Below are 17503 nucleotides of genomic sequence, written 5' to 3'. Positions count from 1 at the left end.
AATTCTAGATTCATTTGTTTCTTTAACCCAACGATTGCAGGTTTAAAAGACTTTAATAGCTCTTGTATTCACCTATATAAATGTGTTTATCTGAATTATGGCTTATTCCTCTAGGATTTGATTTGCTTTGAAAGTACATGAAATTCTTGACTTTTGTTATGAATAACAAATTTTTTCACTATTGTAACAAGTGTTAATGTTAAAGTCTTTTCTCTCATTCTCCCTTTTGAGAAGCTGGTCCTCTAGTGTTATATGAATTGACTTTATAAACATGCTATATCATATAATTTAATATCATTCAAATTAACTGTGGTTGAGTTAAACTTCATAGCGTACTTCATAGTCTACATACACTTCTTCAAATTTAAAACTTCTCAAAACGGAAGTTTGTTTTGTTTTGTTTTGGTACCGGAGATTGAACTCAGTGGCATTCTACCACTGAGCCACATCCCCAGCCCTTTTTTTTGTATTTTATTTAGAGATAGAGCCTCACTGAGTTGCTTAGTGCCTTACTGTTTTGAGGCTGGCTTTGAACTCTAGATCCTCCTGCCTCAGCCTCCCAAGCCCCTGGGATTACAAGCATGCACCACAATGCCCAGCTAAAACAGAAGTTTGGAAAAATTTGTGTAAATCTTTCTGTGGCTGTGGCAAGTAGTTCCTTATAGAAGGTGGCATATAGTCATCCTAAAGAAGCATTATAGTGGAGAAAAATATAATCTTTAAAAGAGATAACCTCATTTCAAATATAGGCATACTACTTTCTGCAGATTTATTGGGCAAGTTCTTTTCTGGCCTTGCTTTGCTTATCTGCAAAATAGGGAATACAATGCTACCTACTTAATAGGGTTGTTATAAAAATTAAGTGAGATGAAAGTAATAATAACTATATTTATCAAATACCTACTAGATGCCAAACATATTGAAAACTTTACATTCTTTATATAATGAATGCTCATAACATCAAGAAATGCACTATTGTTACCTTAGATTATAGAAGTAGGAAACATTTTAGTGAAGATAACTCACTTATACATGTTACATGTTGAGTACACACTCCAGCATATGGAGAGTCCTCTATAGAAGTTAGTTATTACTCTTATTTTAAAACTTGGTGACAGGTACTTTGAGGCATTTATTCTGTCCCTGAACATTTCTGAGCCTGTGCTGCTGACTTGGATTTTTGGAGTGTCCTATAACTCAAACCATAGGTTAAATGTCTTTACTTTACAGTAATAAATTACTTGAGGAAGGCTATCGAGGGAATAAAACAGAGGGTTTCTGAAAAGTTGGATCAAACTTTCTGGTTTGAATGTGAAAACACTGCTGGTTGTATACTAGTGTGTCCCTTGCTAAAATTTCATTGTAAAGACAAGGTCTGGTTAAAAAATAATTAAGAGTTGCCAATAAATATAATTTCTATTACTAAGTTAGCCAGGAGGGTCAGATTTAGACCTTGAGAGTTTTATTCTGGCTTTTCTGTAAGTCAGGAACTATGCTAAGTGAACTATGACAAATGGTTTTATAGCCTTTGTTGAAATATTGTCAGCAACTGAGAAGTTATCCCTTTCCAAAGAACCTCACTTGAATACAGTGATACAAATTTTACAAATTCTTCACCAAAAGCAATTAAAAATTTTCTACATGTGACGGCTAAATATTGCTTCTAACATGCATTAGTTATTCAATAAATAATTATTGTGTGATTTACCTCACACATACACTAAAGGATTTGATTTAAAGCTATCTCCATAGTATCCTTTCAATTTTTTGAGAACAAATAGCAGTTCTCCCTTGGGGATTTTTCACAGTTTAGTATCTGGAGATTCTCAAATTTATAGAAGGAAGTTTAGATCTTCTGAGTCCAATGTCAAATATTTTCTGTATTGAGAAACAAGAGACAATTATCACAAGATCAAAAGGTAGAGTCCTACTGAAATGTTCCTTTGAAAAAAGAAAATTTGTAAACTAAAATTTTAATCAAAATTCAAAAACTATAAAATACACTTGTTCAATTCTAGTAATTTTGAGTGTATATGGAATTCCTAGTCATTATCCAAGAGTAGTTGCCTCAAGGACCACATGTTGACAGCCAAGGATGATAAGTTTTAAAACTGACAAGTCACTTTGAACTGTAGCCTACTCAGTTTTTGAGGGGTTAAATCTAGTAGGATCATCCATTGGGCTATTTTCAACTAAAAACATTTCCTTCATTTTAAAATAGGTCCATTTAGTTTCTGGCCTGTATTGCTTTCCAATTACAAAAAGCCTAACAATTTTGATACACAATTAAGTGGAAAGACCAATCATTTAAATAGTAAAACTAATTCAGTCTACTTGAAATTATTTGTCATCTAAGAAGTGGATTGCTGTTTTTCTACAGCAAAACATGAAAGGTTAAATTAGAAAAGCCTCCTGAATTATTTTAATATAGTGATACTGATTTTCCTTTTTGTTGTTAAATACTTGTGAAGGTATTGGATCATACAACACATTGCTGATTTATAATTTTCATGATCTACATAATTTTAATGAAATAAAATCTCCAAGAAAAAAATTAAAACAGTAGGACTGTTTCTCTAGTTCAGAGGTAGAACACTGACCTAGCATGCATTAGGCCATGGGTTTGATTTCCTGCATTGCAAAACAAAACAACAACAACAAAAATTAAAAGAGCAATAGATTTCTTAAAATCATATTCACACATTATTCTGTTTATGGGTGGCATTTTGAGGTGATGGCAGCTTTTAAATCCATATAATAACATTAAGTCAATAAATTGTTACGTAGTCACTATTATAAAGAATACTTTTTAATAATGTCATGGTAAGTTTGCGTGCATATTATATTGAGGTTAAATATAAGGACATCAAATGCCTATACAACTCTCACTCCCACACTGAGTTCTCAAATCAGTTGGCAAAAATCTTAAACATATGGCATAATAAGAATATGAACACTTGGAGGTTTTGTTTTTGCCATCTAACTTCCTTCAAGAAGACTTGAAATTTAAATGAGAAGCGTTCTTAAACAAATGAAATTAGGGTGAAAACATTTTAAACATTAAGATGACTGTACTGACATCCACATGTCCCAGTTTATTGCCCAAGAGAATATAATCAACCTCAAACATTTCTCTACTTTTCATATTGGTAATATTGTCACAAAATATGAGTATTATGAAAGTATAATGGGATAACCATAGCACAGGCCATTCTTTTGTTTCTGGACAGTTCAAAATGTGGTCGCTTTTAGCAGTGGCAAGTTTGGTATCTGCATTTGGAACTACGCATGGTTTCTTAGGAAAAGTAGCACCTGAGAGCCCTGAAGCCCACATGAATATTGTAAGTTAACCAGAGGCGGGGTAGGGGGATGGCTATCTATAAAAGTTAAGAGATATTAATGTGATTTAGAATCACAGTGGGTTTAAATTTTTAAGTGAGCAGTTAAAATAATTAACATTATCTAGTCATTAGATATATTTCCAAAGCCAGCTAAAACTTTGGTCTTCCTCATCAGAATCAAATGATTTCCTACTGGGGATACCCAAGTGAAGAATATGAAGTTGTGACTGAAGACGGTTATATCCTTGGGATCTTCAGAATTCCTTATGGAAAGAAAAACTCAGAGAACAAAGGTATAACCTTCTTCCCTTCCTTCCATTTCCCATCTTTCCCTTTTCCTCTTCCCTCCTCCCTTCTTGCCTCTCCTTTTCCCCCTCCTCCATCCTTCCCCCCACATTCCTTCCATCTGTTTCTCCTTTCATTTCTTTCTAAGGATTTCATAAATCTTGCTCATTTTGGAAATACAACAAAAATTCATCCATATTTTTTGATTCTCGAGGAGATCACCATTTAGTCAATGAGATGGATAAATAAACAAATGATTATAATGAAATGTGTTAAGTCCAAAGCTACGACTGTGCACAGGCTATTAAACTGGAAGTCTTGATGAAGATGTCTAAGGAAAGTTGCTCTCAGAGATAGTAACTGACCTCCATCCTATAGGATCAAAAAAAAGTTATCCAGGGTGTGTTGTAGAGGAGAGGATGTGGAAGCCATTTGAAACCTATTTTCCAAATACAGGCCATATTTGCTGGTACTATTAAAATTTTATCTTTTTTTCACTGTAGGAAATTTATGTAGTATAAAAATTATATAAAAATTTTAAAGACTACCCCCCATAACTTTACTATTTATAGTCCACCTAAATCAACCTAGTGCTGAATTTATTGCAAATATAATTAATAGCTTTCTTGAAGTCCAGTTGGTGTACCATGGGATACACATATTTTAAGTAAATATTTGGTAAGCTTTGGCATCTGAGAAACCAACCACCTGAGAAAAGATGATTAAGATAACATATTCAAATATATTCAACTCAAACAAACGTGTTTAATTCCATTCACACATTTATCTTAGAAAAAAGAGTAAGTTTATAATGTTTTAAAATAATTGTATTCTTTAGGCCACAGACCTGTGGTGTTTCTGCAGCATGGTTTGCTTGCATCAGCCACAAACTGGATTGCAAACCTGCCCAACAACAGCCTTGCCTTCATTCTGGCAGACGCTGGTTATGACGTGTGGTTGGGCAACAGCAGAGGAAATACCTGGTCCAGGAGAAATTTGTACTATTCACCAGACTCAGTTGAATTCTGGGCTTTCAGGTAAAGAAAATGGACAATAAAAATGAGCTGTTAAGAATAATCATTGGGGGCTTGGGCTGTGGCTCAGCAGTAGCGCACTTGCCTGGCATGTGTGAGGCACTGGGTTCGATTCTCAGCACTGCATACAAATAAATAAAGGTCTATCAACAACTAAAAAAAATTTTAAAAAGAATAATATTTGGGCTTTAGAAAGGTAATCTCACTTCGTTCTCGCTCATGTGGGCTTGAATAATTTGATCTAAACTGAATCAAACATTGTGAAATTTCAGAATGCATGAAAATGTTGTACTGTTAATAAATAAAACAAATCATAAAGACATCTGTGTTAAAAAACAATCATTGGGATTTAAAAGTATAGACATCTTTCTTTCCAATTCAGTCCCATCTTAACAAATCACGCTCCAAGTAAGAAGGGAAGGAAGACATTTTTACTCATATCCTTTCTTAAATGCTTCCATACACCTCATTTCAAAAATAGCTTTTTGTTCAAACTTTCTGTGATCTCAGTTACTCACTATGTAGGGATTCCTGAATATGCTTTTCCAAGTGTAATAAACAATATTGCTGAAGCAAGGGAATTCACTGCCCCTGGCAAATTTCAAAGGGAATATCCATATGGATTCTGGGGACATTAGAACCTGTTTGGGGATTCAACTTGCATCATTATGAAGAACAAAATTCAGTCAACATGGAGAGATTTTCAAAGGTTTCCTATCACTAACCTTCTTGTACCTTATTCCTGGAAATTACTGAGGGAGAAAGAGAACAAGATAATTTGGCTGATGATGCTAGGGGAACAAAAGTGCTCTAGGAGTTTTAGGAGCTAAAGGAAAACACTTGTGTCCCAGGTGGAATGAGGAAGAGGGCAAGTGACGTAAGAGAAGACTAGAGATGCTGATAAGCGTCAGCTCAGGCAGGGCTATGTAGATGATGGTGAAGGTGCTGCAACTCATTCTAAATGCAATGAGAAGTCACTGAAAAGTTTTAAACTGGGAGTTTTTATTTTCAAAGTGTCATTCTGGCTGAGTTGTGAAGAATAAAATAGAGAGGGATAGGATTCATATTAAATGGCACTGGAACACAGCATACAGATGCTTATTAAATCTAACATTCTATTTCAGGGATGGAAATAATTCCCACCTACAGTTACTCTCTTGTTTGAATTAGATTATAGCAATAGTGTTGTACTTTATAAATGGTATAAGTTGTTTATAAGAAACTACCCCAAAGGGCACCTGGCCCTTGCTAAGGGTTTTTAAGCTGCAATATTTAGAGAATCTAGTTTTTCTATTTCTCTAACAGAAATAGAACCTTATCTAAGAACATGCTTGAATTTTAAAAACTCTAACAAGAAAATATATTCAGATTTTTTTGTCTTTTTTTTTCTGTCTTGCAGTTTTGATGAAATGGCTAAATATGACCTTCCAGCCACAATTGACTTCATTGTAAAGAAAACTGGGCAGGAGAAGATACACTATGTTGGTCATTCTCAGGGTACCACCATTGGTAAGTAAAGGCACTGGGACCAGATAATTTAGTTCTTATACCATAGACCCTTTCTCTGTGGTTATGGCAGCATAACCACATTGACTGCTTTCCATTCACTATAAAAATCAGTACTATGACAACTTAATGATACAGGGACAATAGACGGGTAAAAATAAATCTAAGGGGGTAAATTGTACAAGCTCACAATTAGTTGTTACCAATAGGTTCAGTAGGGTGGCTCAAGTATCAGCTCAGGCAATCTCTCACGTCAGCATCTTTCAGCCTCTAGGCTGAATTTATTTTGTTCCTTCAATCATATTTATGAAGAATGAATTGGCCTAAGGAATGTCAAAGAACACAACAATAAATTAAATAGATTAAATCTCTGCCTTCACATCCTCTATACTCTAGTGGGAGGAGGCAGAGAAAATAACAAAGATTAGAATGTAAAATATACAATGTACTAAGCAATAATAATGCTATGGGAAAAATTAATTGGGGAAGGATATTAGGGAGTATTAGAGGGTTTCAAAGCAATTTTGATAGGGAAGGATATTAGGGAGTGTCAGAGGGTTTCAGAGCAATTTTTGAAAGTGAACACATGCACAAAAAAAAAATTATCTGGGTAAACACATGCAGGAGGTCAGGAAGCAATTCATGTGCATACCTGGCTGGCTGATGTTCCAGGAAGACAGAGCAGAGGGTGTACAGAATCTGAAGCTTGAGCACACTCAGTATGTTCAAGGAATAGGAGTGACGCAGTTCCTCCTGTGGCTGAATCAGCCTGAGAGAGACAGAGAGATGGGGAGAGTGACACAAGATTACAAAGTTTGGGGAGGGCATTCTGTTCAGGATGAACAGGATATCAGTTTTCATGCTGAGTGAAAAAGGAAATCATGGACAAATTTTGAATAGAGGAGCTACATGACCTGTAATAAGATCCCTCTGGTTGCTGAAGGGGAACATAAGAAGGAACAGAGAACCACATAGAGGACTCCTAAAATAATTCATGCTGGAGGTTATGCTGACTTATAATAATTTATGCTGGTGACTGGAGGTGAGGGTAGCTGTGGAAGTAAACACATATGGCCAGGTTCTAGATATATCTTTTAGATACATTTTGGAGATGGAGCCCACAGGATTTGCTGATATATTGGATATCAGGCATAAGAGTAAAAAAAGAAAAAAAATGAGTACATTACATTCATGATTCTTTTGCATTGCAATCCTTAATACACCTTTCTACCACAATTTATCAAATCTCTGTTTGTATATAAGGTATGTTGACACCAAATTCACATTGTGATGTATGTAAGAAATAATAAATAAAAAAGGAGTCGGCATGATGGGTGGACTTTGTGCCTGAGCACATGGAATGATGGGGATGCCACTAACCTAGATGGGGAAAGCTGTGAAGAGAGCTGATGTAAGGGGAGCAGGAGCTCAGTTTTGAAACACCCTTAGGTGCTCATTGGAGATTCAAGTAGAGGTGTCAAGAAGTCAATTATATAACAGATCTGGAATTTATGGGAGAAGACTGGGCTAAAAATACAAAACAGGTGTCATCGGGATGTGCCACAGAATGTAATACCATAAGTTTAGGCAGGAAAGAGGAGAGGTCCTAGGATAAGCCCTGGACTACTCCACAATTTAGAAGATGAGTAAGAAACGAATGAAGAAATTAAAATATAGTGAAAAGATGACAATAGTATCAGGGAAACAAAAGTATCCATTATTCTGGTAGCCAAGGGAAAAAAGTGTTTTAAGGAGAATGTGGTCAACTGTGGAAAAGACTACTGATAAGTCAAGTGAAAATAAAGCCCAAGAATGAACCATTGGATATAGCAGCCTAGAAGTTACAAGAGACTTTTGGAAGAGCAGTTCTGGTGGAGTGGTTAGAGTGAAAGTATAATGAAGTGAGTTCAAGAGAGTATGAGAGAAGGTATAAAGGAACAATAGCGTGGAAGTCGGAGGGGGAAAAGGAGGTCATGTGGGAGAAATCGTGGCACATTTTTATGCTGCCCCTCACTCTCACCTGATAACCTTCCTTCCTCCACAATTCCCATGGACACATAGGCAGATAAGTGGATGAAATAGGTGGTAGAAGCTTGTAAAAAGTTCTCCTCCAGCAGCTTGTTCAATCTAAAGAATTGACCTCAAATTTTAGAGGAGAAAGTCAGTGATGTAGAGCTTCCCAATGTGTTTGTTCTTGTATACTAGGTCCGGTTCCCAAGAAGATGAGGGTAAGTTTCTTAGAAACTTCCTTCAGGAAGTTTCTTAGAAACACTTTTAGGGTAGAGGGCAAAAAGCAAGCATGGTCAGAAAGAGAGGCTGGGCTGCAAAATAGTCCCTTAAGAGTCTTCCCCAGTGGGGCCAGGGGACCTGGCCTTTTTAACTACTTCTTGACCAGTTGTCCGATGCAGGATGCCCCCAGGAAGGGGGCCTGTTACCTTTAGTGAAGCTGATCTCCTCAACATAAGCAATAGCAAAGGGAACTCACATATGGGACTGTTGATCACGCTTTTCTCTGTAGCTAGGATTAAGGAACTGCCTCAGTCTAGATAGCACAGCACCAGTGGTATACATTCAATTCCACTCAAAACCCTTTATTAAAAAGCAGGACATTTTCTAGGTTACTAAAATTTATACCTTTAAATTTCTAAAACTGTACATACATCCATTTCTGGATGGAAAACTACACTCCTATGACACACTCCTCTCTTTTACTGGCACATATTGAACACAGTTTAACCCTTTCTTGATGATCTGGGGTTATAAAATTATTGCATCAAGATGCAATACATCAGTTTTCTTAGAACATATTGAGGTAAATGGGCTGCTTCTCCTGATACCCCCAAAACCCCAATCTACTACTCTTTTAAGTTATTTGAATTTTGAATGTTTCCATCCTTTTATTTCCATTAGCAGACTTTAAATTGCTATTACCATGCTCCTTAATATCTGAGCAAGCAGAAGTGCCAATTTCTCAGCTTGTGTCAGATGCCACCTTTACTATGAGCAAGATGATGTCATACTTGTAAAAACAAAACATCACACACATCCTTTCTTCACATGTTCCTTGTTCTATTTCAGGTTTTATTGCCTTTTCTACCAATCCCACACTGGCTAGAAGAATCAAAACCTTTTATGCATTAGCTCCAGTTGCCACTGTGAAGTACGCAACAAGCCTTTTAACAAAACTTTCACTTATTCCATCACCCCTCTTCAAGGTAAGTGATTCTCTTTAGTTCATTGACCTTGAGGTGGCCAATTACCCATGGACTCCGAAGTGACGGAAGGAGCAGCACACCTGCAGGACAAATGTGTTCATATCCCAAAATGGAACTGTACACGTTTATATTGTTCCTTGCATAGCATGTGTCATGGCTGGATCCCCTCTCCAGCCTGTGAGATCCCCTATTGATTTCTTTATTCTTGATTAGACTGATTAGCCCAAGCCTATAAATGTTTTGGCTTTCTCAACGATAGTTCATTTATCAAGCACTCTACATAGGTGTGTGAAGGCTGCCATTCCACTCCTGTAGCAGGGAATGGGGCATAAAATTGAAGAAAAATAGTCAAATCAGAAGCTTAACCCATCAGGGCCATGTTAACCTGGAAGAGGTAAAAAAGTAAAGAAAAGAGGAAAAGGAGAAAGAGGGGAAAGAAATCAATGATTGAGTCAAGAAAATATACTGAGACCCTTAATCAAATAGTCTTGGCTTTCTTAAGAGCTCTTTTCCTACAAGCTCCTTCAACTCCAAATGGAGATTTCATAGGGCAATAGTATGGATGTCAATAAAGCACAAAATTAAATGCCTTATTGAATAGGCACAGGCTGTACAGAATTAATAATCTTTTTCCTTTTTCCAATACTTGATACCCTACTTCTCCCATCATTGAAGCCAACACACACATACACACACACACACACACACACACACAAATATCCTTTAGGATCATTTAGTTTTAGGCTATGAAATGTAATAATGTTATGTCCTTCTATGGTTTTGTACTGTTAATTTCTTTTATAATATTTATTTATTTACTTATTCTAATTAGGTATATATGACAGCAGAATGCATTTTGATTCATTGTACACAAATGGAGCACAACTTTTCATTTCTCTGTACACAATGTAGTGTCGCACCATATGTGCAGTCATACATGTACCTAGGGTGATGATGTCCCATCTCATTCCACCATCTTTCCTGCCCCCATGCTCTCCCCTCTCCACCTCCTCTTTGCCCAAAGTTCCTCCATTCTTCCCATGCCCCCCAACCCTCATTATGGATCAACATCTACTTATCAGAGAGAACATTCGGACTTTGTTTTTTTTGGGATTGGCTTACTTCACTTAGCATGATATTCTCCAACTCCATCCATTTACTGCAAATGCCATAATTTTATTCTTTTTTAATGCTAAGTAATGTTCCATTATGTATATAAACACCACAATTTTTTTATCCATTCATCTATGTACTATTGATTTCTTTTTACTCTGTATTAATATGTGTGTCTAAAGCCAAAGAGACTTTACCTCTAGTCAAAATCCATTAATAAACCTTTCATTCAAACTCTAAAATGTAGTGATGACCCTAATTGTGTTTACTGCTGCATTGACCCAGAGTTTATTTCCTATTTCCCTCAGATTTTTTTTTATAGCAGTGATTTTTTTATAGCACTTTTCAAAGTGACTTAGAAAGAAAAGGCATTAAGATCTTAATTCAGAGAATTAGGTAAGGATTCTAAGTATAATGTAGTTCAAATTAGCCCAAGCTGCTATGTATTAACTTCATATTTCCTCATGTATAAAAGGAAGAAAACAAAAAGTTCACCTTCCTCAAAATAATTAGGACAGATCTCCAAAGGTTCTGCTAAAAAATAGGGCTCAGAGTAATCGTTTCCCCTCCTGTTCTTTCCATGACTTATTATTAAAATTGCACATCTTGTCACATAATTACAACAGTCTGACATTGTTGTTTCATGGTTTTTTTTCCCATAACTCTTAATACCCCAGCTAGATTGTAACTCACATCATCTGCTTTCTCTGAGCAGCCAGTACAGTTCTCAGTATACCAATAGACACCCAGTGTGGATATCAGCCCTGTCCATTTTATAACCTCATCATGGGAATTAAATGAGAGAAAGTATAGATATTCCAAAACAACCTATAGAAGTAAGAAAATATCATCAACCTAATCCCACTTGTATAATCCCAACTAGGTAATGAGTCATTTTGCAGCCTGAATTCTGCAATGCTCTAATGATGCTTTTGTTTTTCAGATCATATTTGGTAACAGAATATTCCTCCCACACAACTTCTTTTATGGATTTCTTGGTACTGAAGTGTGCTCCCGAGAGCTAATGGATCTCCTTTGTAGCAATGCATTGTTTATCATGTGTGGATTTGACAGTAAGAACTTTAACACGGTGTGTATGCCTATAGCTTCTATTCTGAATATTTTGAAGAACACCTTTGATTATTTTTCATCATCACATAAAAATGGAATTATATAAGAACTAGGAATAATCAGAATTGTTTCCCTGATCTCCTGATAAACCTGTGAGGAACTACAAGTCATGGCTCCATTACAGTTTTGTCATTTCCTACTCTTTTTCATCACCATGATTGCCCCTAAAGTAAATACATGCCATGCAGAAAATACGAAAACAAAAATTCATGATTCATTTTTGCTCACCTAAGTAATTGGTGTAGCATTTAAGTTATGTGGTAGAAGGAACTGAACCATCCATTTGGACAGGATCCTTTGCATAAAAAATGTCTAGGCATTGAATAAGTATTCTTGTAAATATTTTTGAAGCTGCTAGTCATCTCATACATTTTATAAAGAATACTTCAGAAAAACCATTTATGTAACATCTTGCCCATATTCTTGATTTGCAGAACAAGATCTGCATTCATACCTGTTGCATTGAGTTGCAATTTTAAGACTTACTCGAGAAAATGCAACATAATAATGTAGTTAAATAAATGGATTTATGTTATCCTGAATTCATATCCTACCCTTGAACTGGCTTTGGTTTCCTCATTTACAAAATGTATTACTATGAATCTTGAGTCAGCTAATATATGTAAAGAATATAAAACATAGTACAAAGCATATAACATAATAGTATATTACTCTTTTTACTATTACTACTGTACATAGATACCTATCTTTCTCAAAATTGTGAGTTTAATTTGTACCTTTGAACATAAACAAATGTATTGATAGAAAAGTATAATTCTACAGAGTCTTGTGGTCATTGGGAGAACAGGGGTGAAAAAGATAGATATAGCTCTTGATTTCATGGAGTTCAAAGATTCAATTCTCTTTCTTGAGGCTGGTGACCATCACTGTGGATCTGTGGATATTTAAAATATATTTTTATTTAAAAAATGTATGTGTGTGTGTGTGTGTACACACATATATTATACACATATGTATATGCATGTATTTTCTCTGTTCCCGACTTAGGATGATAAACAATAAATAGAAATGAGTTCTTGATGATTTGGGGGCGTGTCATTCATCATTCAGCATGTGGAATAGAACAGAGCAGTCTCTCCATATCATACTAAGAAAGGACAGTATAAATTACTGTATTCCATCAATAAGAATTTTATGAAAAAAATAATAGTAAAATAGATATTTAGGGAACAAAGAAATTTAGATTTCATTTTCTGCATGATTAGTAGTTGGAGATTCTTGAATCTCCTGTGAATGTTGTCAATTTATTTGATGTTGTCCACAGTCAAGGTTTAAGGCCCACTCTGAACTGACCTATGCAATCCAAGAAGGGGACTTAAGTTTTCTGATGGAGGTCTGAGCAAGGTGATTTAGGGCCTTCATAAAATAGCATAAGTGAATATGAATATAAATATATATATATATATATATATATATATATATATATATATATTCATATTGGAGATATATATATCTCCAATTATACCTTTGCATTTGCATGGCCTTATTTTATCCAGAAGAAACTTCCTAGGGAGCAGAATGCTAAACTGCCTTATGTAACAGGAAAAGATCTTCAGAGGGACTAATTACATTCCCCCTTTCACACATGTATATTAATTTGTTTATGTTCAAAGGTACAAATTAAACTAACAATTTTGAGAAAGATAGGTGTCTATGCACAGTAGTAATAGTAACAAGAGGAATATACTATTATGTGTTATATATATGTATATATATATTATGTGTGGTATATGTATATATGAATATATATCTATATATGAATATATATGTATAAATGTATATATAATTACCATTATATATACATACATGCATATATATGTATGTGTGTGTGTGTGTGTATATATATATATATATATATATATATATATATATATATATATTTAGTTAGTTACTATTTCATATATGTTAAAGTTCAGCAAAGCAAAGTGCCTATCTGTTTAGATTTAATTTACTGCACTCTGGCCCTGGGCCGACAGCAATAAAAAGCTGAGAATTCAGATTCAGAGATATAGCTTGAAGTCTTTGGCTCCACACTTTACTCACTGTGTGAGGATGTAAATTTCTCTGAACTTCTTTGAGTCTCAGTTTCCATTTTGACAAAATGGTGATAATAAACTCCTTCATTGAGTGGCTACAAACTGAGTTAAAACATATAATTACACTTGGAAAACTCCAATGTCACATGCAACTATGTTGGTTATTCCCTTCCAGGAAAAGCTACCCTAAAACACTTGACCTCAATCAGAAACAGATCTTAGCTATTTTTCAGAAACTATGTGTCTAAGTATGCATGCATATATGTATGTGTGTTTGGTTTCTAGAGTCGCTTCGATGTCTATCTAGCACATAATCCAGCAGGTACTTCTGTTCAAGACGTCCTCCACTGGGCCCAGGTATCATTACTCCAATTCTGTTAAAACTTATTTTGTTGGTCTGAACCTTTTTTGCACTTTACCTAAAGCACAACCTTAAAACATTCTGCTCAATTATCATTTTGGTCATTTGGGTTTTTTACTGTTGAGGGTTTTTTTTTTTTTTTGTATATTTTGGAAATTAATGCTCTGAGGTGCACGTGGCAAAGATTTTCTCCCATCCTGTAGGCTCTTTCTGCATGTTCTTTTCTTTTTTCTTTGCTGAGAAGAAGCTTTTTTAGTCTGAATACATCCTATTTATTTATTCTTGATTTTATTTCTTGTTCTTTAGGAGTTTTGTTGAAGAATTTGGTTCTAAAGCCAACATGACAGAGAGTTGGGCCTACATTTTCTTCTAGTAGGCACAAGGTCTCTGGTCTAATGCCTATGTCCTTGATCTACTTTGAGTTGAGTTTTGTGCAAAGAACTAAAAAACTTAACACCAAAAAAACAAATAACCCAATCAATAAGTAAGCAAAGGAAATGAACAGGCACTTCATAGAAGAAAAATACTAATGATTGACAAATATATGAAAAAATGTTCAACATCTCTAGCAACTAGAGAAATGCAAAATAAAACTACACTGAGATTCCATCTCACTCTATTCAGAATGGCAATTATCAAGAAAACAAGTAACAATAACTTTTGGTGAGGACGTTGGGGGAAAGGTTCATGCATACATTGCTGGTGGGACTACAAATTGGTGCAACTTCTCTGGAAAGCAGTATGGATATTCCTCAGAAAACTTGAAATGGAACTTTACAAAACAGGTGTTTGAGTAAAAAAAAAAAAAAAAGAATGATTTTTGTGAGTGGGCTTGCAAGAACAATTATTTCAAGCAAAACTGCATTTAAACTTGCATACAGACCCTATTCTAGATGCTTAATAATTTTATTTGGAATAAAAAATATTTTAATAGTTGTTTAAACTGAAAATAAATTACTTGGAAATGTTTGAATTTAATTTTTCATGCAATGAGATTTTTTTGTGTGCGTTTTCAATTTTTCTATATTAGGCTGCTAGGTCTGGAAAATTTCAAGCTTTTGACTGGGGAAGCCCATTTCAGAACATGAAACACTATAATCAGGTAAGTAACTTAAAGTCGAGATTATTCACATATACAAAAAATTATGATATTTGAGCATCTGTTTCTTAAGGGAAGTGTTGATGCCTAGTCTCCTATTCTCCCACAGGGCTCTGCACTCCTGCTGTGCTCAAACTTCCCTCAGAGCAGCACACTGGACATGTGACACTATCTAGAATGCAGCACCACCTGTTGTCATTACAGTGGCCTGCTCTGTAACCCAGTCTCAGCCCACTTTCTAAAGTACAACTAACCTATATAGCAAATTAACAATTCCAACTATACATGGGATAGAGCTGGAATCTTTACTTTTCTCAAACAATATCCTCCCCTTTGTGGACAGCCAGAGGAGTTATTTCACAGGAACACATTCCCATACAGAAGGAAAAAATGGCATGTTTACAGTCAAGGCAAGGAATAGTTTTCAGCAAGCCACAAACAGACATATTGAACAGTTTTCACACTTACTGTAATACAAAGGCCCAGACTTGGGAATTCATCTTAACTGTAGTCAGTACACATTTTTGTAATAACTTCTGCATCACTCTATCTAGATTTAGGAAGTTATTGACAAGATTTATTGGCATAATATCTATAGTCCCTTAGCTCATGATAGACTGTCACTGACTAATTTTGAACAAGGGAAGCACCCTTCATGATTTTGTAAAATTCTCTTCTTCCTCTGCCTCCATCCTCAAATTTTCCTCCTAGATAGTAAGTAACTGAGCAACTCTACTGTTTTTCATCTCTTTCCATGACTCAAATTTAGAAGGGACATATATGTTTCTATAACACCATCTTATGTGTAAAGAAGATCCCCCACTTAATTTTACATCTTTGATGTCTTTAAAGAGATTTTTATACCATCCTCAGATCAAACTTTTGTTGAAAACACTTTTTCCCCAACCATAACCTTCTCAAACCTCTAAAGTACAGTTTGCTTTGAGTTTATCTTTCTACTGGGCCCTAATACTGGACCTCATCTTAGGGGGCCAAGTGAGACCTGGAATATCCAATCTACAAGGTTGTCCTCCTTCCAACCAAGTCAATAACAATTCATGTTGGTCTTGAACTAACTGAAGCAGTGATGCTAATTTAAGAGCCAGAGGTAGCATTTAAGAAAATCTTTGAACAATGGGGTATAAATAAAAGAAAATAAATTTAAATTATAGATATTCTCCATATTTTTCTCTAATATACAGGGGAATAAAATTAAAAGGATTAAAATGCAAGAACAAATTACACACAATGAACATATTGCTATGACAAGTTGGCTATTTCATAAGTGAGACTAGAGTAAGTTTTGTATATTAGATTAATATTGTTGAAAGTATATTATCAAAAGTCTAATAAAATTGTTTCTAGGTTTTGGGCAAATTGGAGGTGATTCCCTTGTACTTCTTCCCATTTTATGAATCTCCTGAAAATTTTTTGTGTTAATGGTGATTTTCTAAAAATAGGAAATGACACTGATGATACTTTGTTTCAGAGCTTAAAGCAATATTTAGTAAAATCAAGTAAGTGCCCAACAGATTCAGCTTCAAAACGGAATGAACTGACCTATTCACCAGCTGCACTGTGGAGTCAATACAAAGCCAAAGTAAAAGCCTCAGGACCCATTGAGACCATACTTCAGAGTATAGAAACAATCCACCAGAGTTAAAATCTAATCATATCAATTTTGTTCAGCTTGAACTAAAATCTGGCGTTTTTAATTTGTAAGAATTATTACCAAAATCTTGCAATTCAAATCATGGTTAGGACCAGCAGCATCAGAATCATCTACAAAAGCAGAATCCTAAGCTCTTCCTCCAAATCTACTGACTTCACCTTCATTTTAACAAGATCTTCCAGGTAATTCACACACCCATTAATTTGAGAAGCACCAATCCAAACTATGTTGTTTCTGCTTTGCTTTGTGGATGAAAGTGACCAAGTCAGTTATGTTACTCAATCTACTCAAAGAATGCTCATTGGGTCTATAGCATGGCCACTTAAACCCTGGTTCTTTCTCTCATCTTTTTTTCAGCGCACACCTCCCTACTACAATGTGACAGCCATGAGTGTGCCGATTGCAGTGTGGAATGGTGGCAATGACATTTTGGCTGACCCCCACGACGTCAACATTTTGCTTCCCAAACTCTCCAATCTCATTTACCACAAGGAGATTCTTCCTTACAACCACTTGGACTTTATCTGGGCAATTAATGCTCCACAAGAGGTTTACAATGAAATGGTTTCTATGATGTCAGAAGACAAAGAATAGCTGTGGATTTTAGAAGTTTTTCACTTCTTTTTCCAAAATGCTTTTCTTTCTCATAAACAGTTTTCTGCAATGTATAAAACCCAGTGCTTCTTTCT

The 17503-nt window shown here is 35.3% G+C and overlaps 1 protein-coding gene across 2 annotated transcripts; it reads left to right on the top strand.

Annotated features, from left to right (window-relative positions):
* The first annotated feature begins 3236 nt into the window (after positions 1 to 3236).
* LOC114103505 (gastric triacylglycerol lipase) lies at positions 3237 to 17408 on the top strand. Of its 2 annotated transcripts, none has more exons than XM_027949244.2 (9): positions 3237 to 3341; positions 3517 to 3634; positions 4564 to 4663; positions 6060 to 6169; positions 9245 to 9381; positions 11438 to 11584; positions 13968 to 14039; positions 15074 to 15145; positions 17172 to 17408. In XM_027949244.2, the coding sequence occupies exons 1-9, from the start codon at positions 3237 to 3239 to the stop codon at positions 17406 to 17408; spliced, it is 1098 nt and encodes a 365-aa protein (XP_027805045.1). The 2 variants fall into 2 exon arrangements, with proteins under 2 accessions (XP_027805045.1, XP_027805044.1); XM_027949243.3 differs by having other exon boundaries at positions 4465 to 4663.
* Positions 17409 to 17503: the final 95 nt, after the last annotated feature.

Source organism: Marmota flaviventris, chromosome 4 (genome assembly GCF_047511675.1).
Source record: "Marmota flaviventris isolate mMarFla1 chromosome 4, mMarFla1.hap1, whole genome shotgun sequence".
NCBI classification, from domain to species: Eukaryota; Metazoa; Chordata; class Mammalia; order Rodentia; family Sciuridae; genus Marmota; species Marmota flaviventris.
The sequence above is the reverse complement of the archived record's forward strand: the minus strand, read 5'-3'. Positions and strand labels throughout refer to the sequence as shown.